General features: G+C 33.8%; 2 protein-coding genes and 1 long non-coding RNA gene across 4 annotated transcripts; 1 reads left to right on the top strand and 2 right to left on the bottom strand.

Moving 5' to 3' along the window:
* The first annotated feature begins 759 nt into the window (after positions 1–759).
* Positions 760–11,145, top strand: LOC105337449 (four-jointed box protein 1). 2 transcript variants are annotated; one of them, XM_034476532.2, is made up of 6 exons: positions 760–940; positions 2,047–2,974; positions 8,101–8,277; positions 8,790–8,964; positions 9,347–9,505; positions 9,760–11,145. In XM_034476532.2, exons 2-6 carry the CDS (start codon positions 2,311–2,313, stop codon positions 10,172–10,174), a joined length of 1,590 nt encoding a protein of 529 aa, XP_034332423.2. In that variant the 5' UTR covers positions 760–940; positions 2,047–2,310; the 3' UTR covers positions 10,175–11,145. The 2 variants fall into 2 exon arrangements, with proteins under 2 accessions (XP_034332423.2, XP_034332437.2); XM_034476546.2 differs by lacking the exon at positions 760–940 and adding an exon at positions 1,774–1,957.
* A 2,356-nt stretch (positions 11,146–13,501) lies between these two features.
* Positions 13,502–15,721, bottom strand: LOC105337392 (uncharacterized). The gene is made up of 2 exons (XR_901623.4): positions 15,606–15,721; positions 13,502–13,887 (listed from the first exon to the last, which is right to left on the bottom strand). It is a non-coding gene; the product is annotated as an uncharacterized lncRNA (long non-coding RNA).
* Positions 15,722–17,006: 1,285 nt separating this feature from the next.
* On the bottom strand, positions 17,007–22,250 carry LOC105337309 (uncharacterized). The gene is made up of 9 exons (XM_011442020.4): positions 22,162–22,250; positions 21,337–21,475; positions 20,854–21,004; positions 20,631–20,714; positions 20,083–20,210; positions 19,574–19,692; positions 18,456–19,299; positions 17,571–17,768; positions 17,007–17,228 (listed from the first exon to the last, which is right to left on the bottom strand). The coding sequence occupies exons 1-9, from the start codon at positions 22,194–22,196 to the stop codon at positions 17,154–17,156; spliced, it is 1,773 nt and encodes a 590-aa protein (XP_011440322.3). The 5' UTR covers positions 22,197–22,250; the 3' UTR covers positions 17,007–17,153.
* Positions 22,251–24,153: the final 1,903 nt, after the last annotated feature.

Genomic DNA, 24,153 nt, shown 5'->3' with positions numbered 1-24,153 from the left:
GTATTGTCACACAATCACCCTCTGTCCCTATGTGTTTCGTGTAATGACTGCCATAAATAATGGAACGCTCATTTCTACTTAACTCATTTCTTACTTTTCAGTGTATTTTCCACAGTATCAGAATTTTTTCAAGTGGGCAAGATAATTTAACCCCTGGTCTGTACCGGTAATCTGTAAATACCCTGGTATGTGTTTTAACATAGTTATATAATTTTTTTTTCATCTGACAGCTTAATTTTGCCCTCAGTAAATTTTTGCTATAATTGACAATCGTATCAAACCACAATAATTACTAACTATATACTGTGGTCCTGAGCCTGCATGAAAACAGATATCTCAATCATACAGTTGTGGAATTTTATCTCTATTTGTGTTTAATTCCATTATTCCCACTTCCTGATTGGATTAAGCGTGTAATTCGGAGATGTATTATGCAGCTTTTTCTTTCTAGGATGTACTATACATTGTTTCCTTACCTTGTTCTTGCTTCAGTGATAATGTAATTGTATAATTCTTATAGTAGGCAAGGACTGACATTTTATGGCTTAGCCGATTTTGGACAGCTTTAATTAAATTGACTAGGGAAACACTGTTACAGCCTATTTCAAGTCCTGGTGTCAATTGCATGCATGGCGGTGATGGAATGTTTATTAGGATCAAGTTTCAGGTGAACCTATTCATCCTCATACACCTGGGTTTAAAAAGCACACCTTTTTTTTTTTTTTGCAAAAGACTGACTTTGTACAAAGCTTACCGGCATTGTCATTTTTGTCTTGCATTCTTCCAGACTGCTTCTGGGGTAATTACGCATCGTTCGAAGTGTCTTCCCAGCTGATCGGAAGGGGAGGCTGATGGATCCAGGAGACAGTCAGGGAATTGAAATTAACAAGGAATCGCATGGTGCATTTGTTGTCATGGAAACTTTAATTTGCACTTGAAGGTATTGTCATTATATATTCATTGCTTTCTCTCCTTTTCCCTCTTTCTTTCTCCCTTTCTTTATCTCTAACTCTTTTTTATGGTTTAAAATTCTCTTGAATGTTTTAAACTATTTAAAAAATGTGCTCTCTCTCTCTCTCTCTCTCTCTCTCTCTCTCTCTCTCTCTCTCTCTCTCCATTTCTTTTTTGCTCCCTCTCTCTCTCTGTGTCTCACATGGTTTTAATTTATTGTTTAAAAAAAATGTTATTCTCAATGGGGAAAGAGTCCATCAATAATGGAGGAAGTTTTGATAGCATTTGATTAGTTTTATTGTAAAGTCATGCAATGTGGTTTTATCAAACACTACTGATCATACATAGAGTTGAGTAGTAATTATTTGACAAGGCAATTTTTATCCCGATGTCAATATGTTGGAGCAAATTACAGGGAACCAATAATTGTGTAATTGATAGCAGTTGCTTGTTCTTTAATTATTGGGAAAATATCAAATGCAAAGTTTGAGATAAATTATTCATGGTGTTCAGAAAGTATCAACACAGTTGCAGAATTTTTTCGATTTTTTTCCCAAACACTCACTGCATTCTTTTTTTGTCCGATTTTTCAGTAAACATATGTAATCATGGTAATTACTGAATTTTTAACACATCAAAGACATTGTTGTGAGGAACTTTTGTTGTGGGGAGAAACACCTATGGTTTTTTCAACCTATCAAAGCTTTGCCATGAGGACAAGTCAAACAATCTTTGACAAATATCCATTGTGAATCTGATACCTATGTCAACAGATCTCAAAGAAAACTTGTGTGATTTTAAAATTCAGTGCCTTAGAGTAAACATTCTGTTTTCATCCCCCTGGTTTTTGAAATGCGTGTTTAGTGTCAGTGAGAAAGGTGCTGTATTTTTGCTTTAAAATAAACCTTTTGCCTGGAAGAATAGCACCAAAAAAAGAAAGAAAAAATAGTAATACATAGAGTTCTATTAAGTTTCGCTGCTGGGAGGGAGAAAAAAATCAATTGTGGTAATTATTGATGAAAGTTGACCAATTGTAAGATGTGATTTATTCGAGTGTAGTCCCAGACTGTAGTGTTGCTTTTCCTTTATTGGCAGATTTGACGCGTCTCCAGAGAAACCACAGAAGGAACAATTCCTAATCGCTACAAATGGAGAATCATCTGATACCATGGAGATGTTTCGCTGCCATTTTCAGTGAGGCCCCATTATTGGATTGCGCGAACACGAAAAGAAAATTCTGCCACAATTAGGTGGAAATATGGATCTTGATGTCATAGTGATTTGATATTCTTCTTCTTTCTTTTTCTTTTTGGTGAACAATGTTCGAGTTTGGATGAGACCAAAGGAAATGTTGTAGCCATGGTTCTGAAAGTGCGCCGAAGATCATGGCGGATTTTGATTGTGACATTGTCGCTGATGACAATGGGTTTCCTGTGCATATTAAATTTACTGGCTCACGAATTGAACTTCTCGGAGAAGACGGCAAAAAAACAGAATGAAAATAGATTTGTTCTGCAGGACCCTGAATTATATATTGCACAGGGAATCAGGAAACCGCAAGCAGCAGTTGATAAAAGTGATCATGACAATGTGAATTTAGAATATGGTTCTCATAGAAAGTTTGTTTTCACCTCTCATAACAACATTCCAGAAAATGAAGATCTTAATATCGGTGCAGATGATAGCGATGAAGAGTACTCAAATGGAGGAGGGAAAGGAGAAGAGGAAGGTGATGATGGTGATGATGATGACATTGATGACACAGTTGATGAATGGAAGGGTGATAACCTGGATATTCATTCTCAGTCTAAAGTTCAGAAAGTCTTCGAACCTTACGACTTCCAAAACATGTCCAAGTTGATATTTGCAAAACCTCCTTTACGCTTCCAAGAAGTTCCTAATGGAAAACAAATGGCGGAGGAGAAAGTAATGGCGCAGGCTGGAGTGATAGAATTCTCCCCCAAACTGGCTGTTTCAGAGGGAATCTTCTGGAGTCCATATGTAGAGAAAATGGTGCCCAAAGGTAATAAAGCAAGAAAAATATTGATATCTTTCTGAAAGATTAATGTTATCAAAAGCTGAAATCTCATTCTGTCTGATAAATATGGAAAAGTCAGAAATGTTAGGGAGATCCAATTAATCTTGTCTATCAGTAAACCCAATGTGTGGTGGGGGCTTGTGTACGCATGTTTTGCATCTTTGATATTGTATCAAGATGTATTGAAATTTCATTTTTACTTTTAAATGTGTTCTTCAAAATTTTATCATTTTTGAAGACAAAGAACCAATCAATAACCCCTCCCTTTACCCATTAGAATATTTTTATACCCCCGCAAACGAAGTTTAGGGGGGTATATTGGTTTCACCCTGTCCGTCTGTCCGTCTGTCCGTCTGTCCGTCTGTCCGTCCGTCCGTCTGTCCGTCTGTCCGTCTGTCCGTCTGTCTGTAGACGCAACTTTGTCCCCCCTATAGAATTTTTTATTACTGCATGGAACAGTTTGAAAATTTGTACATATGTTGAACACCATCTGAAGATGTGCACCTGCAATTTTTTTTAAGATCAGACAAGATTTAATGATTTTATGACATTTTTCATTTTCCTTATTCTATATATTGTACACTAATGTTGAAAAGTAAGGGAGGTAATCCTTACAGATTTTATTAATTAATTAATAGAAAACACTCTAAAATATATTTATATAAATACATCCAGATGGAGTTTTTTGTCTTTATGTCTTAATTAATAAAAAAAAAATTATTTTTTTTAAGTATTCTATCAACTGACAATGCAAAGTTTTTGTTTGTCAATGATAAATTCTTAGGAGCTAATGAGAACATCAAAGACAAGTGTGGCTGAATTCATTTGTCCCAAGGGAGCCATTATCTGAGCCATGGTTCAGATGGAGCATGTGTTTAGGGGAAATTGATAATCTGTAAAATGGGTGATGGTTTTGGGGCTATTTTAAAACTGTTTCATGTAAACCAAAAGGTCTATCATTATAAGGAAATAAATAATATAATTATTAATAAAGAAGTTAAACTATTTTTAGAGGTTTTTTAAATTTATTTGTCAAGTAATTTGATGAAGTGACCCTATTGGGCATTAATTTAAATGAAATTCAAAATTACTGATATGATTGTAGTGTTTTGGCAATTTAAAATTGTTAGTAATATTAAATTTTCTTTTTTACATATTTTTACATAGTATGGTAATTATGGTAATGTTTTGGGAGTTTATTAAATTTAACAAGCTCATCAAAGAAAATCATAGTCCTATGGGATCAATTTTCTGATATGGAGTTCAATTGTGCCATAGGAGAAAGTGAGGAAAATTTGAAACAACTAATTGCATCTGTCAAGACTCTTATAAGAAAGATATTGAAAGTTTTATCAACAGAAGAGCATTGCTTGGCTACCGGTATTTCTATTCACTGCAAAGGGAGGGGTTTTTGTCATTTTGTTGGTTTTTCTTTAAATCAATTAAATTAAGAAAATATATCATCAAATACATACATTTGTAAATGTATTACTGTTATAGATATGTATTTACAGTGAAATTCTGACAATTTTGATTTTTCTTTGTTAACTATTTTTTTTTTTTTTACAATTCTTGAATTTTTTTTTTTATGTGTTCCAAACCTTAATTATTATTCAATTCAATTATTTGTCCCATTTGAAATTAGCCTAGCGGGGGTATTAGTCCCATTAGGACAGTTCTAGTTTTTTGTTATATTTAAACATAACAAAGTGATATCTTGAATTCATTACTGAAAAGTAATTTCAATTTTATATTTTGGGGGGAATAACTTACTTATTTAAGTAAATCTATCTGAAATTTATAACTTTTAATGAAGAATTTTTAAATCATATTTTACAAACTATATTTTTCATGGAAGAACTCTTGGTGACACTGCACATTTTAGGAAATCACCATTGTCATTCAAAGTGAATTTGACAATACTGCATCCAGCAACCCCACAAAAACTATAAAAATATGCATTTTTGAATAATAGATATGCATATTACTTTCATGATTTTTGTAATGAGGCTCTTTATAGAGAAAAATGAAGTATTTTCAACACGCATGTATTGAATATGAAGACAGGGTCCAATGTTTGATTTTTACGCCAGAGCGGAGATTTTTCGAGGCAGTAAGACGATACCCCCTGTTATTTGAGAATGGAGAACTCGGTGAACTGGGGCTTTTATTTGAATTCAGACACTGATAACGATCTAAATGTTAAATGATCAAATATTAAATTATAAAAAACCGAATCATTTAAACTGACAATAAAACACATTTGTGACAGGTATGAAGAGATAAGGGCCTGTAGTTGCCCAGGTAAACGATAGGTATTGCCTTTGCTCTGTGAAGCTTGGTGAAAGGTCGGAGGTGAACAGGTTTCTTTGCCGGTTTTACATGCAATCATCTCAGGCGATCAGATTCATTGACTCTGGGCTTCAACATTCGCTGAGCATGTGTAGATCTGTATGATTCTGTCGCTGATAAATTAAAACAGATGAGAAAACTCATTCCATCTGTTTATATAGGTTTAAAAAGTGTGAAATTGTTTACAGAAGACTTGCAGTTTTTGTAACAGTAATTTTCTAGTGTAAAACCGATAGGTTATTAAGCAATTTCAGGCAAAATCTTATCTTATGTAAACAGTCTTGTTTCACTATCTTGTATAATCAGCTCTCTCTCTCTCTCTCTCTCTCTCTCTCTCTCTCTCTCTCTCTCTCTCTCTCTCTCTCATTCTCTCTCTCTCTTTCTCTTACTCTCTCTCTCTCTCTGGGTTTCTTTTGTAATTTTCTCATTGCATTTTTCAAGGACTTGAAAGTTGGAATTATTGTAGTACTGTATTTGAATGTAATTTTTGTTTACTAAGTAACAATTTTAAGTTACACATAGTAAACCTGCATGTTGCAAATAAATTTGGCCTCTCTTCAGTTCATCCCCCATGAATATACTTTTTCCATGTGTTGATAGAATAAGGACAGATAATTCATTCTTGATACATGTACTTGCATATACGGTTAATGCGCATTAACCTTGGGATATATACCGGTATATCAAAAAAAAAAAAAAAATATGGGGTGGGGGGGTAGTTATATCCCGACCTGTCCTCAATCCCTCCTTATAATTTTTTTTTATAAACAAAGATTGTATTGCAAACAATGATTTCAAGGTGCAATGATTTATGATTCTAATTTAGCCTATCATATCACCAACTGCATGTCTATAAAAGCATTTATTACTGGTAGTACAGTGGAACCCTCTGTACATGTATATTCAGGCCAAAATGAATGAATACAGTGCATTTTCAGTTCCGCAACCTATGTCACTATTTATAAAAGAGACAATAAATCTGCACTCTGTGCATTTGCAATCTTTCATGAGGAGCCATGGGGGTTGAAGGCAAAAATCAAATGTTTTCTCAGAACTACCAACCCTTTTAATGGTGTTGGAATAAGAAACACTTTATTTAAATTTTTTTGGCCTTTTGTTTTCAAACATCACAGAGTACCAGTATTCAGTTATCATGTATCAAATGTATTTTGTAATGGCCTACGAACATGCCCAACACATTATTCAGTGTAGCAGATACTGTTCATTTTCATTTACCCAGACTGATGGGAGGCAAAAAAGCATGCAATCAACTCCAGCAAATTTCAATTTATCATTCTGATCCTCTTGAGGAAGCATTTTGAAAATAGACTCCTCAAAGGGAATGACTAAGATAAGCATCCTCCGATTTCTTTCATTATTTCACCACCTTAATTAAAAGCCTGCTCCAAATTGTTTTCATTACCTGAATGCCTGATATGTAGGCTATAAAACATGTACGAAGCTGTATCTTTGCTCGAGACTTAATGAAACATTCTGACATTCAAGAAATATTGGATTTTTTTTCCCCCCTCCATTGCATGCTGCAGTTGATTTGTATTTTGATGAGGCTTTTGGTCTCATCTTTGATTACTTGCCGGAGAAGTTTCAAGAGAGGGGAAAAGCTGCGTCTTCACATGAAAGGTATCAGAGGTGCTGCCAGCAAGCATTAACAGTCGACCGATAGCTAAGAATTTAATAACGTGGGTAAACAGCTGTGTTCGCACCAAAAGAAACACGGCTTTAATAGAAAAAATCTATTACTGTAATGGTTAAATCAAGCAGGTAATTTGTTTATTACAAGGAGTAACCCAAGATTTCCAGATAACATCCCTAAGATACACCACTCCAAAATAACAAAATATCAGTGTCTGTTTAACAAATTTTCGGGCTGTCTTTTCATTCATGTGTACAAGCAGTTCCGTGATATATTTGATGTTATGAGAAATGAATTATTGCATTATTGTTAACTTCTGACGAAGGAAACATTTCAACTGAAGTGCACGTTACTTATGAGTTCTAACACCGGCAAAATTGTGCCCTGGTGATTGTTTTGAAGTAACAGATCTAGGTTGTCAGAAAAGGGAAAGAATGAATAAATCTCCGTCGTAGATTAATGGTGCAACCATATTTTAAAGGCTCTAAAGAATCAGATCAAAAAAGAATGAACTGCATCCCTTGATATTTTGTTCCCTTTGTTCCTATGTACCAAAGGGCATTGGGTATGTGAAGAAATCGAATACACAAATTTGTGAGTTTTAGCTCAATCTCTTTGCACTATTCCAACTACCTACTACTGGCAAGTAGATCAGTGACATCTGATTCGTAGAAATGTGTAGTTTATTGATATCAGACTAATTACCAATATCTGTCCAGTAATAATGGTAATATGCTACTGGTAAAAGAGATTTAGTCGCGCTATGGCATGGGTTATTAAATTCTGTTCAGACATAGGGTGATGCTTAAAAAATCTGCAGTCTGTGAACAATATAGAAAACAATTTAATTGATCTTTTCATATTATGAATAAAAGATAAATAGATAGATGATAGATATATATCTATAATATCTATAATAATAGATAAATGTTTGGAAAAAATGTTTTAAGAATTACATGTATTCAAACTTTACCATAAGAAATCCAGCAACATGTAAATTTTATTACTGTTAAACATTCTATTAAAACATGTGACAATGAGTTAAAATATTGATTTCAAGTTCTAAAGAAATTCATATCCAATTTTGTTTGTGATGTTTCCTCAGGGTTCTCTGACGAAGAAGTGTTCAACTACACGGCTAGCATTCAGTCCCTAGAGGTTCACAGTGTAGAACCGGCTTCCTGGAACAAGTGTGGGAGACCCAAGAACGCGTACATTGTACTGAGGGACAAGAGAGTCGTGTGTGCCCGATACAGAGACTCCGACGTCAGGTTCATCCTAGGTAAGAGTGTTTAAAGTTACACATCTATCCAACAAATGAAGGGGAAAGCTGGGTTTTTTGTTGGGATGAGTGTGTATGTGTGAACTAAGAGGTGGAAGAAAAGTCATTGACCTATAGGTCAGGTTTTCACAGAAGGGGTTATAAGTGACAATATATTACATACCGGGCTGTTTTATTGCTTCCCGCAAAGAGTTTATACCACATTTGTGCTCTGCATTATAATCTCAAGCAACGAGAAATTTCTCAACTATACATTAGAAATTGCCCATTGTACTGGTTAAAGATCTAAATTCCTGAAAGGACAACATTAATGCTGATACATTCTCTCTGAAAAATGAGTTCTTATTTTTAAAAGTTTATGTCTAGACTAATAAATCAGTCTAGTTCATTAGTTTTTTAAGCACATTAATTGAAATTTTCCCCCATCTAGTACACTGTTTCACACAGTTCTCTGATAAAACGCATTATAAAGAATCCATGCCATTAATGTAAAGTTATCTCCCCTGTTTCAGGCGAGGCCCTCTCCTTTTACCTGTCCCGCCTGCTGGGGTTGGACAATGTCCCCGCCGTGGTTCTCTCCACCACTAGCGCTGGTCAGTGGTCCGCACAGAACCTGAAGACACTGGACTGGAGCAAGGACAAGCTGGTGGCGCTCATACAATGGATCCCCAACATGGACTCATTCAGGTATGATTATTTAAACTTTGGAGTTTTTAAGCTTTTTGAAGTTTTGTGGTAGATATTATACAGTATGCTTCAACTGTGGTTAAGAAATCTCCTGTGGGAAGTGATTAAAAAAGAAGAATTATTTTTTAAGAACTATTTTTTTCGTTGGGGGGGGGGGGGGGGTGTAAACTTTTTTTTTTTTCAAGGGGGAGGAGAGTATTATTTAAAAAAGCTGAATAAATATAATGGAGATAAATGAAAAAAATCTTTCCAACACATTACATCATTTGTAACACTTATGAATTTGGTTTTTGTGAACATTTGTTATATTTTTAAATGCCGGTATTAAAGCCCCAGACAGATAGTTTTTTGTATGACCTTTGGAAACCTTTTCTTTTTTTAGTTCCTATGTTAAAATTCCTGAGAGGATTCTGAAAGCATATGAGAGTGGCAAGCCCATTCTTGGTGTCCATCTAAAGAATGCCACTCTGCAGGAGATAACAGAACTACAGCAGTGGGGGACCCTGTTCTTGTTCGACTATCTGACAGGGAATTATGACAGGTGAGAAATATTAGGGAGCTAAGCCTAATAGAAAAATCTGCTGCTATTTTTCATTCTTTTGAAATGTGAGAAAATTGGCAGTTGTGATGTTGACTTGAAGATAAATTGAGGGCTTTACAAAGATAAGAAAAAGATCCTGGGGTAATTAACTTTGTGATATTTTTGGAGGGTGAGCTGGAGGAGTTATTCCCCTTTGAAGTCTTGACATGTATATGAAATATTGTTTACTTTCTATTACGTGCTAATTATTGCAGGGTTGCCAGCATGCAAGATGCAGCTTATGAAGAGAAGAAACCTAGCATAATCACAGAGAAGATCCGGAATCTGTTCAAGTCCACGAAAACCAACAAGTTATGGTTAATCGACAATGAGAGTGGACTGCTTGATGCTTATGACTTGATATACAATGAGGAGTCGGGAGGAGCTAGATTCCTCACATTTCATAAACAAATGTTGCAAACAATGTGCGTCTTCCAGAAAAGCACAGTGACTGCCATACAGAGACTCCTCCAAGAGGAAAACCCCCATGTTTCTTTGTTTAACTATGGCATGGCCCATGATCCAGTTCTAAAGAAAGTGCTGCCCAACTATAACGTCAAGTTGATACGGAGGTGGTTCCACCAGAGACTGGCCGAGGTTTACAAGTGGATCAATCAATGTGCTAGTTGACGCAGGAAGTTGATACACCCCATTTTTACCACTCCCCCTTCCCAAATCTGTGATATATAATTCTCCATTTGCGATAGACTCCTACGTATTTCACTCAGGCAGAGAAATAGTGTTCAATCTAGCGTTTAGGATGTGAGGCTGTCTTGGAACAGTCTGTATGTGTGTTGGTGGGATTTTTTTCATATATGTACTGTACAATTTTTTGTGTGTACTGTTTAACTTTCAAGATGTCTGTATGTAAACAATGTTAACTGTGTTTGTGTCTACCTGTTATAATTCTGGGTTTTTTTTGTGCTTTAATAGCTTTAAAGCATACATTTTTAATAGTGCTATAACTTTCATTTTGTTTTGGCATTTTGATCAGTAGACTTTTCTTTCTACATGTCTGATGCTTATAAAACTTTGCATAAAACACGTACTGTGATGGTTTCGTCCCCACAACCTACCAAAGACATACTTCCATTTGTAGATTAATTATCTCTGTGTCTTGTGTATACCATTTTGCTTTTCTACAGATTGTGTTTCTGATTTTGCAATCGCTCTTTATGAAATATTCGTAGTTGTGCTTTCAATTTCTAAATGATGTAAACCAAATGCATTTTACGGTATCTTTCGAATCTACATTTAACATATTTGTGTTTACAAATTTTTTGCATGAATAATTTTATATTGTGCAATTTGCAGCAAATGAAGTAAAATTCTGATATTTGCATATTAATTTTCAAATTCAATCACAAAGTTGTTTATCAATATTGTAAAGCTCTGAATATTGCATGAAGAGTTTAAATTTGCAAGGCAATCCATGAAAAAAACGGTGCTATTATTTCATATCATAACACATGTAATTTTACCCTTTTATGTACATCAAATTTGCTCCATGAAAATCCACTTTGATAATATTTATTTTTACGCCATTGCAAGCATTGTATTGAATGTTTTGTTATTAAATAAACTTATTAATAATTTGAAAATCAACTTTGATTTCTGATTTATATGTCATGATAGTGTACTTTGCCCAACAATATCGAGATTAAACCCCTGTCCTACAAGCTATAGTAAGAGTGGGAGTGTAGAATCATGTATTATCTTAACAAGGGCATTGCCTAGTTAGAGAAAGCAGGACATCATGCAGTCCTTGAAAATTGATAACAGAACTTGATCTCATATATCACAAACCCATAGTAGCAAATTGTCCTTGCAATTCCATTTACATATATATATGATTGAAAACATTCATGCATTTTGTGATTTACTAGAGTAGAGAAAAATTTTTTTGGTACAGAGGCCAAATAACTTTTTATCCAATTGGGTTATCTTTCTTTGCATTACTGTAGCAGGAAAAAAGACATTTTAATGTAAAAATTGTAGCACTTATTAAGTTATTGGATGCACAATTGAGCCTGAGAGTTCAGGATTTTCCGGGATGATCTCGGTAAATTGAATTGAAATTGAGATTGAAATAGATTTTTAAAATGGAAACTTTTTTTGATTAAAGATGCGTTAAGTAAAACAAGATTTTTTTTCTTCTAAATTTTTTAACAAAATACCTTAACTTTTTCCCTTATGCTGATGACGTTGTAGCAGCTATACATCATTTGCCATTGTATGATTTTATTATTTTTCCCGCAACGCTCTTGCTCATTTTATGGTCAATTGTACATCTGATACCTTAGATAGATATCATTTTCCAGCACTGGCACCAAACGCATATGAATTCACATTAAACACAGATTCAAGGCCTCCATACTTACAAGCATGTGCTGATCTAGAAAATTTTTTGAAAAGAGGAGGGGGTACCCGGTAGTAGGGGGTGGGGGTTTGAGGGATAAATGTGTTTGCCAGGGGGGTCTGAGCCCTTTTTCAGTAAATTTACTATGTGAATATTATAACTTTATTACATTTTCCAAAGGGGGTCAGGACCCCCATCAACCCTCTAGATCTGAACATGACAAGAATATGTTGATCATTAAGCTACCTCATGTTCGATAACACTTTACATATATTAACCTTACTAATAGAAATCGCTCCTTATTCAAAATATGCTCTACTACCGGTAACTCTTCCAAAACTTTTCTGATAGAAAATCCATTGGTCATTCAATTTTGAAGATGAATAAGGATCAAATTCTTTAGACCAAAATGGATGCAGTTATATATTCATTTACCAGTATCAATTTTCTGATAACATACAATACATTTTAAAATTTAAATATAAGACCCTGATGTATCGGTTAAAGATTATTCGTCCATTCTGTATACTGGACAGCTTTTGCTGGTCTCCTTTGGATGGATTTTTGGCCGACACTAAATCAATAATGATGATTAAAGCAGGTCAATGAATCCTAAAACTGTGGAATCATTTTAAATTTTGGGGGGGGGGGGGGGGGGGGGGCAATGTTCATGGGTAGCCAAAATTTTGTTGGTTCACTGGGACATGATTTTGTTGGTAGTGTAATCATGATAATTTTAATGAATATTAAACAAATTGTACAAAGGTTCATGAGGAGGAAAAGTCGTGGGCAAGGGTCACCCACAAAAGCCACGAACATTGGTCTCCCACAAACGATGATTCCACAGTACTATTATATCAACGTATATGAAAATTGTTATACATGCAATACATATACAAGTAAAGGGATTGGAGATAAGATGATGGACAAGACAGAAATTTGAACCCCTATTTGGTCTGTCATCATTTCTCCCATACTGTTACATTTGCGAAATGAAAAAGGACTGTGCAGTTTTATGCGCTTTAAAAATAAGGTTGAAGATAGTTAGAATCATATTAAAAATAAGGGTGCAAAAGGTTATCACCACAGTGACATAATAATGTAGAAATGACGTCATGAAGATTGCCTAATTTTGGTAAATTGATGTTTTGAAGCAAAATATGGGTGTTTTCCGAAGGTTTTTCGACTGGGAAACATTGAGCGCAGGCTTGCTCAAGTACCATTTTTTAGTATAATGTGTATAATTATCCAAAAATAAAGCAAAAATGAGAATATTTTCATCCATTTGCAAATTTGCAGGAATAAGGTCATAAATTTGACATCATAGATAAATAGCCAATGAGCAATGCCGGTTAAAATCAAGATTAAAGTGATAGGCGTCCACTGTACAATGATTTATTGAGATTTGATTTTTATACGACACTATTTAAAAATTTGTAAGAATTGGGGGCAGATATGAGACCATACCGCACATAGTCCTTTAAATACATGTACATGTGTTTTGGTTTAATTTCGAATTTTTGTTACATGAATATACCTGTATATTATATGGATTAAAATTGTTGATTGCAGACAAAAAAAAACCAATATAACTATACTCTTGATGAATGTTTTTAATGTAGGAACAATGACAAAATGATTACATTCAAAATGTACGTTTATAACACATAATTTACAAAGAGTAAGTGATCTCGTATGATAGTGAGAGATTCACACAGTTCATAACATTAACTGCCCCATGTTTTGTTACATAAACATATCATTTTCAAAATATCTTTTATCTCTTTTCCTCCAAAAGAGAAAATATTCACAAGAGATAAAGGCTTCCACAAGAAGCTCCAAGTGTTTCACATTCCAGCCAGCTAGTACCGTACATCACTTTTCTAATGGTGCGTAGTTGAGAAGTTTTTCAATGAGGTCAACATGAGACAATAGCATCCTCCTGCAACAATATCTCTTTAGTCCCAAGGCGTCCAAAGCATCACTGGAAAAGAAATGAAAAGATAAAAGCGACGAAGACCTTATAAAATAAGCAGGAAAAGAATAATTGAGATGAGCCCGCAAAACACATCCTTATTATACCTAGGGTTGGATACCGTTAAGGATGAAACGGTACGATACCATACCGGTATTTTTGAAATGATACGGTATTTTTAACGATACGGTACTAGACCTCAATAAATGAGAATGATAATTATTTTTTTTCAATAAAGGTGTTTTTGATCTTTCAGTGTTATAATTTATAAAGATAGTATATAATATATTTACAATAACATACGAGTTTACAAACTATGTTTATGCTCCAATCTTTTAATAAAAGATTAACAGACAAATAAACTGAATCTGATTCTCAAATGTTTAGTAAAGTTCCTTGTGTTTTCCCCTTTTCCCAGGCTAAATAACTGGCAATTGTTGCAAACACCACCATCTGATTTCCTACTGAAATGAGACTAAACAGCCGAGCGCGTTTACCCGGTTGTCAGCCATTGTTTGGTCGCACTAATTGACGAAACATCAGAAAATAGAACGGAATTAAAAAAAAAGACTTTTGCGCTATTTTGTCTTTTTAATTTACATTTATTGTCAGAATAAAATTAAAAACTCTCATTGTAAATGTATATTAGTTTTTTTTTTTAAATTTATGTATTGACTTATTATAGTATTGGCAGTCGAATCAAGGATCGTACTAAGAACGGGAAAGCTCATATTTCGTTAATTAGCCTATCCTTTTAATGCGCGGAGAATTCGATTTTAGCGAGTCTGTAAGGGTGCAAAACACAGTTTTATATGTAACGTTATAAGGACGTTTTCAGATGAGGGGCAAGCAAAACTGACCCCTATAAAAATAAATTGTTAAAATATGTTACATATATATTTATATATCAATAGAAAGATAAAATCGTGAATTTTGTAAATATTTAAAAATAATGCACATGTAACTTAATGCTAGAATTTATTTGGCACTCAAAACATGCGGAAAATAGACAAAAGGGTGCCTCTAAATGCAGTACACCCATGCATTTTAGGCTCCCCCTAAAAGCAGAATGCAACCAAATCAGCCATTTTTATTTCTGTACATTTTCAAGAACAAGTCCTTAGGCATCATTTCATAGTATTTTCAGGGTACATTCGCCAGCTTTTTAAAGAGCTATGTTACCCGCTAAAAAATTCATGAAATTCTGCATGTGTAAAATCGGGATGTTTTTGGAGTTACCGCCCTTTATTTTAGAGTCTCACAAAATTAAGTTTTAAAATGTTTCTACATACTTTTTTCATGTATTCGAAAGATAATTCACTATATTATGCAACTGAGAGTTTAAAAATGTTATTTTCATGTATACCGCATAAAAATAGCAGGAAAATCCCTACCCATCATGCTTTTCCCCAGAGAAAAACCCCCTGGATTTTATACGAAACTGTGTTAATTTAGCTACCTAATCGTTTTTTAAAATCATTTTAATTGTATAAAAAGGTTTCAAAGATACAGAAATACCGTTATTAGTACCGGTATTAAATGAAACGGTATTTTACCGGTATTTTTAAAGCAAGTATTCGGTACGGTATTGGTACCGTGTACCGGTATCCAACCCTAAATTTATACCTCTATCAACTTGGACAATCAAGCGCATCTTATTTAAATGCATTAATAAAAAATTTCAGACTTTGAGCAGACTTCTTTCAAACTTTAGAATCGAGGCTTACCCTTCTGTGTATTCCACTTGCAATAATCCTAAATATGCTTCCCATTTGTTGCCAATAACTTTTCCGCAAGTAAAGCAGCGAACTGGGATAATCATTTTCGTTTATCAATTTTCAACCTACAATGGAGAATAAAACATACTTAAAGCAAGTCTCCTTCACCTGTTCACATCTTATTTATCAGAAGATAGTGATATTCTGAGGAAATTAAATCAGGTAATTGATAATCTGATAATTGAAAGGCTCATAGTAAGTGTGTAAAGCTATAAAGCTTCATAACTTCCATGACCACATGAGATAGAAAAATTGATCAACAATTTGAATAAAAATTTAAAGAGAACAGAAATGTAACTAAAATAATCATAATCATATTTAAATTGTGTAAATATTCCTCCAGTATTGTGCAGGCCATCCTTGTGGGCACCATCGCACTTAATGTTGCTACAGCAACGTTCATTATTTTAAAGTTCTTATTACTTGTCTTAAATGATTACAATTTTTATTAAATTGTTACTGAACATTACAATGCTGAGAGAATTCGAGTAAATTCTACGCAATGTTTGTGATCATGCCATGATTTTGGTGATATCGGATTTTTTTTCCACCATAACAATTATTAAATGTTCCATTAAATCTTGTTTCTATACATGTATAATTATTCATAATTCATAAAGACACAAACAACAAACACATTAACTTACGCATATGACAATTTCAGCGTGTTATGCTTTGCTTTTGGTTTTCTATTTAGTTTGGACGGAAAAATTATTTCCGGATGGGTTTTACTAATTTCCCGAAATACTAATATCCTGAAATGCGACGATTTCCTTTTAATGACTTTTAAAAAAAAATGTTATATTTATTTTTTTGATTGTCAGCATAGAAGAAGATAAAAATATTTATAAAATACAAATATTTTAAGTATGCTAAAGTTTGAAATGATGGATCAATGACTGTTCAGTCTCATGATCTCAGGAATATTTTATTAACTACGATGAAGTAGACAATCTTGATAATACAATGGGTCATTAAAAAGCAAGTATATTCTTTTTAATTTTTTAAAACAAATAATTACTTTGGTCGCCATTGATAAATTATTTATCCTAAAGAACAGGAGAGAAACCTGCACCCAAAACTTCAACCTAACTGGGACACTGACAATGATGCTGAGGGTATAGCATTTTGTTTTTCGAGAGGTAAAAGGACATCTTTTTATTCTATTTACATGATCATCTTAATTTGTGACCATAATGTTTTTGATTTTGCCATGCAAATATTCAATGTAAAATGTCTCTGTATGTCATTGTGTAGCTATCAACTGGACACTCTTCCCTTACAAATTTCCAGAATTTGATAAAGCAATTTTTTTTCTTCTTTTTTTCCCATCAGTTGACAAAAACAACCTTCACTTTAGCTACAAAGATTTTATTCAGAATAACAAAAACAACATCATTGCACCAAAAAGAAATAGATCTAGTTGATATTTTGTTACAGAACTGTCTTCTCGCATTACATTGTCATGTTTAAATTGAGAATTTTAAACAGATTGGTTCAGTCTTTAGAATTTCCACCGGTCCAGTCGTTAAGTATCCTGCAAACCCTTCCAAAAGCTGCAACGGGGGATACCTATAAAGAACAAATAAATTCTGTAATTCAACAAATACAATTGTATTGCAGGCAATAGAAGTTATACTGTATGTACAGGGAAATATTTACACCAGTTTTATTTTCACTTCTTTCACCCTTGTTGTCAGCAGGCAATTCAAACCCCAGGCAGCAGTAATCACTACCGCATTTTCTAAGGGAGGAGCTTATCAAGATAAGTCAATATCTAAAATTATCTCTCTTTAATCACTACTTCGTCAGGGCGAATTCACGACGAGGGGAGATCATTTGCAAGTGAAGAAAGAGAAAATAACATGATGCAAAAATAAACCTGTATACAGTAATCAAACCATTGACATGTACCTGTTTGTAATGAGAACTTAGAGACAATGAGTTGGCTTGGTCATCCTTCAGTGTGGGACACACTATATACAGTATCTTCTTCCATGGTATAACTACTTCACTTCCCGACTGTTTCCATGGACTCGTGTCGCAAGACTTCTGTAACCATGAACACCATGTTCGATGTTCTGCCAACGGATCAAAACTGTCTTTTTCTTCCTAACATTGAAAAGATTAAAGTAAATTAGTTAAAGTAAGTATAACCAAGCATTGCAATAAATTTTGAGGCACAATACAGTGTTGATGACATGCATGCATTACCAGTAATTCTGTAATGACATGCAATATTTTAGCCTTGAGAAACTTGCTTGACTAGTATCATTTTAATACAAAATACATGTCATATGGATATATTCTAACTATCCCTTTAACACTCCAATAGTTTCTTTAAAAGAAAAATACACTGTACACATGTTGGATTACTTGTGATGGGATCCAACTCTTTAATCAGACAGTTAATGATAGTTATGTTTTCTAACCCCAAGCCAAAGTCCAGGAATGTGAAACATAAAATTTGTATAAAAAGACTATTTATATTCCATTACAAGTCCTGGGATATTCTGACATTATCAATCACTCTCTCTATCCACCTAAGATGCACAATTGTTGCCTAAATTCAAAATATGCAAAAATTCATTGTCAGAAGATTAATCATTGAAGTGTACAGCTGCAGAACTGTTGCTCTCCACTCAAAAAAAAATTCAGATGGGGGACCATTCGAATTTTTTTTTGGCTGAAGAGCTACAGTTCTGCAGCTATCCAGTGTGTTATCAAAATTTCATCAGTGATATCCACCACATATTCTAACAAACATGATAAAAGAATCAGAAGGCCATCAGCTCTTACCAGTTTCATTCTTTTCCTCCCCTGCTCCCCTGCTGTTGTATCCTGAGTGGAGTTTGTGACTGCGGGGGGTGCCCTATCTTGAGACCTGGAAACTTCACATGACTGTTCCCTTGGATTATTTTCTTTTGTTTCCTCTTCTCGATGACCATTGGACTTGACTGTAGATATTTCAGGACTGTGTTCTTTTCCCTTATCTTTTGTCTCTGAACAACTGTTTTCACCTGCTTCATCTTCATTTTCTTTATTCTTCTCGTCTGCATCTGAGTCTTCTCCAGCAACCTTTGATGGACTTGTGCCATCTGTGGCATCAACGCCATTAGTCCCACTGTCGTGTTCATCTGTCTCTTTGGATTCTTTGGCACCATTCTGAACACCATCAAGTTCAACTGATTTTCTCGTTTCACTGACCATCTCACAAATATTCTCTGTTTGGTCTGAAGGTTTCTCTATGTTAGGTGCCTTTGTTTCCTCACTGTCCTTCCCCAAACTTTCATTTTCACTACCACTCAAGATTGCACCATTTCCTGAAACCTGCATCTCCTTCTCTGAGACTGTGTCAGTTACTTTAGCACTAGAATTTTGCCCATCATCAGATATCTGATCATCAACCAGATTTTCATGTCCATTTTGATCATTCTCTACAATTGCACTGCCATTGGGCACTTTTTCAGCATTTTGTATTTCTTCTGTTACAACCTCTTCTCTCACAGTATCCTCCAAGTCTTTTGTAATGCCACTCTCACTGTTTTGATGTGTTTCATGCCAATGGGGAGATTTATAATTCCACAAGCCTATAGTCCTCTGACAAAAATCACAAGACATGATATCTTCTGTATTGTCAGACCTGCAATATATTGAGATCAAATATCAAATGGAAATAGAAACTCCTTAACTCAAAAGTAGGTTTTCAAATTTTCAGCGAGTGACAGCAACACACCAAAATAAGGGAATGAGAAATATCTACCGGTAGTTTTAATTCAGTTGAAATGTTTATCATCTAACTCTATTCTAAAAAAGTAATGAGTCAAATTTATGCTGAAAAATGACAAAGGTAACTCTCATCTACAATTACTGATATCCAGTGTCAAACAAAACTTTATTTAAATGTTTTTTCCGACCTGATTTTCCATCCACACAGAGAAATGAGTGCGGCCCTCTTCACAACCTCAGGGTCCCTGTCACTGGTTTTGTTCAAAAGATACTCTGTAAGGACACTCAGAGTGGAATCTGTGATCCCCTGCAACCAAAAAAGCAATTTGCAGCTTGAATTATTGAGATGTTTTTGGGCTACTTGGCAAAGCAGAAAAAATTACCATATGTCTGAGTTTTTTTGCATGCAGCAAATCTTGTAAATCTTCAACAATTTTTTGGTGCAAGAATTTTTTGTAGTTTTTAAAGTTTTTTTATGGCACATATATAATAACTTAAGTTTTTTCTGTGCGTTCACATTTTTGCAAAATTCATGTGAAATTAGCTAAAAAATACCAGATGTACAGCATCTTTCCAAATTATTCAGGCAACAGAATCATTATGGGATAAGAATTCAAAATTTCTCAATTTTTTACACAAAGAATTACTGCAATACTCTGTTTGAACAACATATTTTTTTTTATAACAGTTGTCTAACCTGTGACTCAGCACTTGCTGTGTTTAAGTAAGGAAGCCGATTTTCACAAGACAAAAGACTTTGCAGTCTTTGGTTAAATTCTTCAGTTACCTCAACTTTATCATGAGTTGGAACTCTGATAAGGGAATCTGTAATGGATTGGTTGGTTATAAGAGAATATAGTGTTTGCATTACCAAAATGTAAAAACCTTACACATTTGCTAACTAAATGATTAGCACACATGTACATCAATTTTATAGAATTAACAAAATTTGTAGTATTGTTACTTAAGAAAACACTTTGTCTTATTTTCTGTACTAAGTATCAGTAAATATAGAATTTCTAAACTGCTCTCAAGATATTTGGAGAAGAATTGCTTAGGGACCTTATCTTGAAAATTACAGGGAATAAATGCAACAGCTACTACATTCATATTTTTAAAAACTTGAATGAAACAGCTTAATTATGAAGTGTAAACTGTCACATCCCAGTTTTATACATGTACTAGTACATATACTTAAAAAATATGAACAATTTCACAGCAATTCTGTTTATGGATTCTTCTTACCTGGGGTTGGGTTTGACCTCCATTTGCAGGCCTGCTCATGACCAGACTTCAGTTTTTCTGTCAATTTTTTGACACACATTTGATCTGAAAGTTATTTTTTTTGTAAATTGAATTAAAATGCTTTAAAATTGCTGGGGTTTGTTATATTTTTTGGTAAAAGCATGATAAATTTATCGATTGTAAAAATTGATTAGAGTTTACAAAACAAAAACAAATAACTCACAGATTTTTGGATCCGAGTTGACAGGTAACATTGCACAAATCACTGCTCGACACATACGACATTGAAGCATGTCTGATTCTAAGTTAATCCAGCCATATTTGGCACACTGCAATGGCGACAGTGCTGGGGGCTTTCCAAACCATGTAATGATATGGACCAGTTAAAGAAACTCTCTTTTTGGATTAATATCACCAAATTTTCACATAACCCCTTAACCAAAGTTTTCAATCCTCTGTGTACCCATGTGTGGAAAGCTGAGTAGAACAAAGCCATTGACAACTGATTATTAAATAATCAAATATCCCTATCTAGTTATGAGATAAGTGATGAAAGTTCAAGGTACCAGGTGTTACTTATTAACTGTGCTTAACATATAGTCAGTATTGCTTAATGTGGTACTTGACTTGAAATCAATGTCTTGTTCTCCAAAAATGGCAACCCATGGTGTTACACTTTGACATTGTGCATTAAATAAAAGGATACTGAGAATGTTTGGACTCTCTCAAAGAAAGCATCTCTGTCTCTGGAATCTTGTGAATCCCCATCTGTATCACGGTCTGCTAGTTTTCTCTTGGTTCTTCGTTTTAAACTCAAATGAAGATTTTCAATCTGAACAGCTTCACTAGAAGATAACAAAAATTCTCGAAACATAGGTTTTATAAGTTGAAGTTGAAGAATGAAAATCTTAACTAATCACTTGGAAGTTGATTATAAAAAGAAATTGAATAGATGTAACTTCACACGGTTTAAAAAGACTATATTTACATCTACTGATTATGATTACCTCTATTTCTTATGGAAACTTATAGCTAATTCAAATCTCTATATATGTAGAAACTGACTTGACTGAAATCTACACGCCATATTTATCGATTGGTCGAAACCTACAGTGACCTAAGAAAAATCACAGACTGCACGAAAAAATCATATGTCCGACTCAAATTCCCATAGGAGACAATTTGGTTGTCTCTTTAAGGTAACATTCTAATTTACATTCAGTAATTCAGTGAATTTTACTTATTTTTTTTACAATGAATTTATTAATTTGTTAAAAGAAAGATGTAAATATAAACAATACAATGCTTTCTTTGATGATTCACGCGGGTTATGAAAAAAAAAATTACAGAAATAAATTAGATAACCCGCATATGCGGTTTATGTATTTTTTCTTCAATGTCGCCACCTTCATATCACGCATGAATCACCAAAGAAAGCATTGTATTGTTTAAATAATCATTTCAATACAATTGTATTGTTGTTTAGATTTGATGTCATTTCTTCATTTTAAGTAAAATCATTAAAAAATACCTGCTAAAGCGATTCCCTTCTGATCCACTCGCCATTTTGAAAGTAATGACAAATCAAATATAGATCACAATTTTTCATTGGTCAACATTAAAGAGATTAGCCAATCGCAAAATGGGTAAGATGGAACCCGAAAATCAAGAGCACATAAACGTTTAAAATAAGTATCGTCTAATCAACGAAGTGAAAATATTTGTAAGGTTTTGTACATTTTATAGTCACGAAATAAGCAAAGAAAACTTGCATAAGCCTATCATTAATAAAAAAAAATCTGTTTTCTTGTGTAATATGAATTGTAATTTGATCAACGATAATACATGTAACAATAAAAAAGGTTTTGAAAAACAATTAAGAGGCTAATAGGCCTTACGCAGGCACGTAGCATCACGGGGTCCAGGGGGGCTCCCCCCCCCCCCTACTTTTTCTCGCAGGAACAAATTTTTTAAAATTCACATATAAAAAATTGAATTATTATGGAGGTGCCCCCCCCCCCCCCACTTTTTTGGGAGGATGTAAAAAATTGATATGAAAATAATGAAATTAGGATTGAAATTGAAGTTATATACGCCCCCCCCCCCCTCCCGGATTAGGATTTTGAAGATTTTGGGGAACGCCATATTCCCTTTTTCTTTTAACTATATTATACTTTTTAAATAGGTGCAATTTTATTCTTAATATATAAATATTTATGTTGATGGGGGGGGGGGTAAATATATATCTTTATTTTAACAAAAAGGTTTACGTGTTAACGGTTTTTAAAACATTGTTGAAAATGAATACGCTGCACTTAACGAATCTTTTTAACTGTTCAATTGTAATGTGCATCGGATTTTAAGCTAAATGAAATAAACTCCTGGTGTACTAAACCTCGTAGATTGCTTACTTTGTTGAAGTCGTTACATCAACCATTTTTTTTCGCTCACCTAGACCAAAAATCAAATGAGTTTCTCTGATCACTTTTTTTCCGTCGTCCGTCCGCCCGTATGTCTATAAACTTTTTCCCACAGTGCCTTTGGTTGTATTACCCTGTTCTACATTCTGATTTCTTTTCAGAGGATTTTATATATACCAACGGAATCTTTCAGAACAATTACTGATATGACGTTAGAGAGGTTCGTTCCTCTGTTTTTGGGGGTACCCATTTTGGGTAACATCTAGTCTGAAAATTTTGCATTATATATATTAAACATTCTCTTATCCATATTTTACAACGCAAAATAAACTATATTGAATACAGTTGTTAAAAGGAAATGACATATTTAGAGAGTTTACTAAGGGACTGTATATTGTGGCGGAAGGTTTTCAAGAAGAAAATGAACATTTTTCATATCTCAATAGTTTTAGAGTAATGTTACTTTAGCTTCCTTATTTTCAATGCAAATCAAACTTTCAGTTACAATGTCGTTTGTGCTTACGATATCTTCATGTTGTTTCGAAAAACATACTTGAATTTTTTCAAATATTTCTATCGACATATTTTGGCATATTTAGATTATATTTCATAGATGTCAAAAAAGGATTAACTCCAACTTTTGCCTAAAACCTGCTTACTTTATGCCATATCTCATAATATTGACATATGATCCCTACTATTATTTTACTTTTACAGGAAAGATAAGGTTTATGTGATTGTCTGTTTGTATGCACAGTTTTGGGAAAATGCCATTACTAATATTTTTCTATTTGCGTTTGAATTTGATTACTCCAACTTTCTGTAACAATCTTAACTAATGCTTTTGGGATTTTTTTTTATTATGCTTTGGCATGTGAAGCCAACAGTAAAGCAAGGCTGTGATTTTGATATAAATCTTGTACTCTTTACATGTGTACAACTTCATACTGTATTAAAATCATTATCAAATCATTGTTCAAACTGTAATTTTTTTAAAATAATCAATTCCCATGCCACCTTTTAGTTTTAATTTCTTTTTGGAGCTTCATATTTATAAAAATGGCATCTGATCATTTTAAGTCCCCATCTTAAAAGCCAAAAAA

The sequence above is a fragment of the Magallana gigas genome, chromosome 5 (genome assembly GCF_963853765.1).
Source record: "Magallana gigas chromosome 5, xbMagGiga1.1, whole genome shotgun sequence".
Taxonomy (NCBI): Eukaryota; Metazoa; Mollusca; class Bivalvia; order Ostreida; family Ostreidae; genus Magallana; species Magallana gigas.
This window is presented reverse-complemented; position numbering and strand designations above follow the sequence as displayed.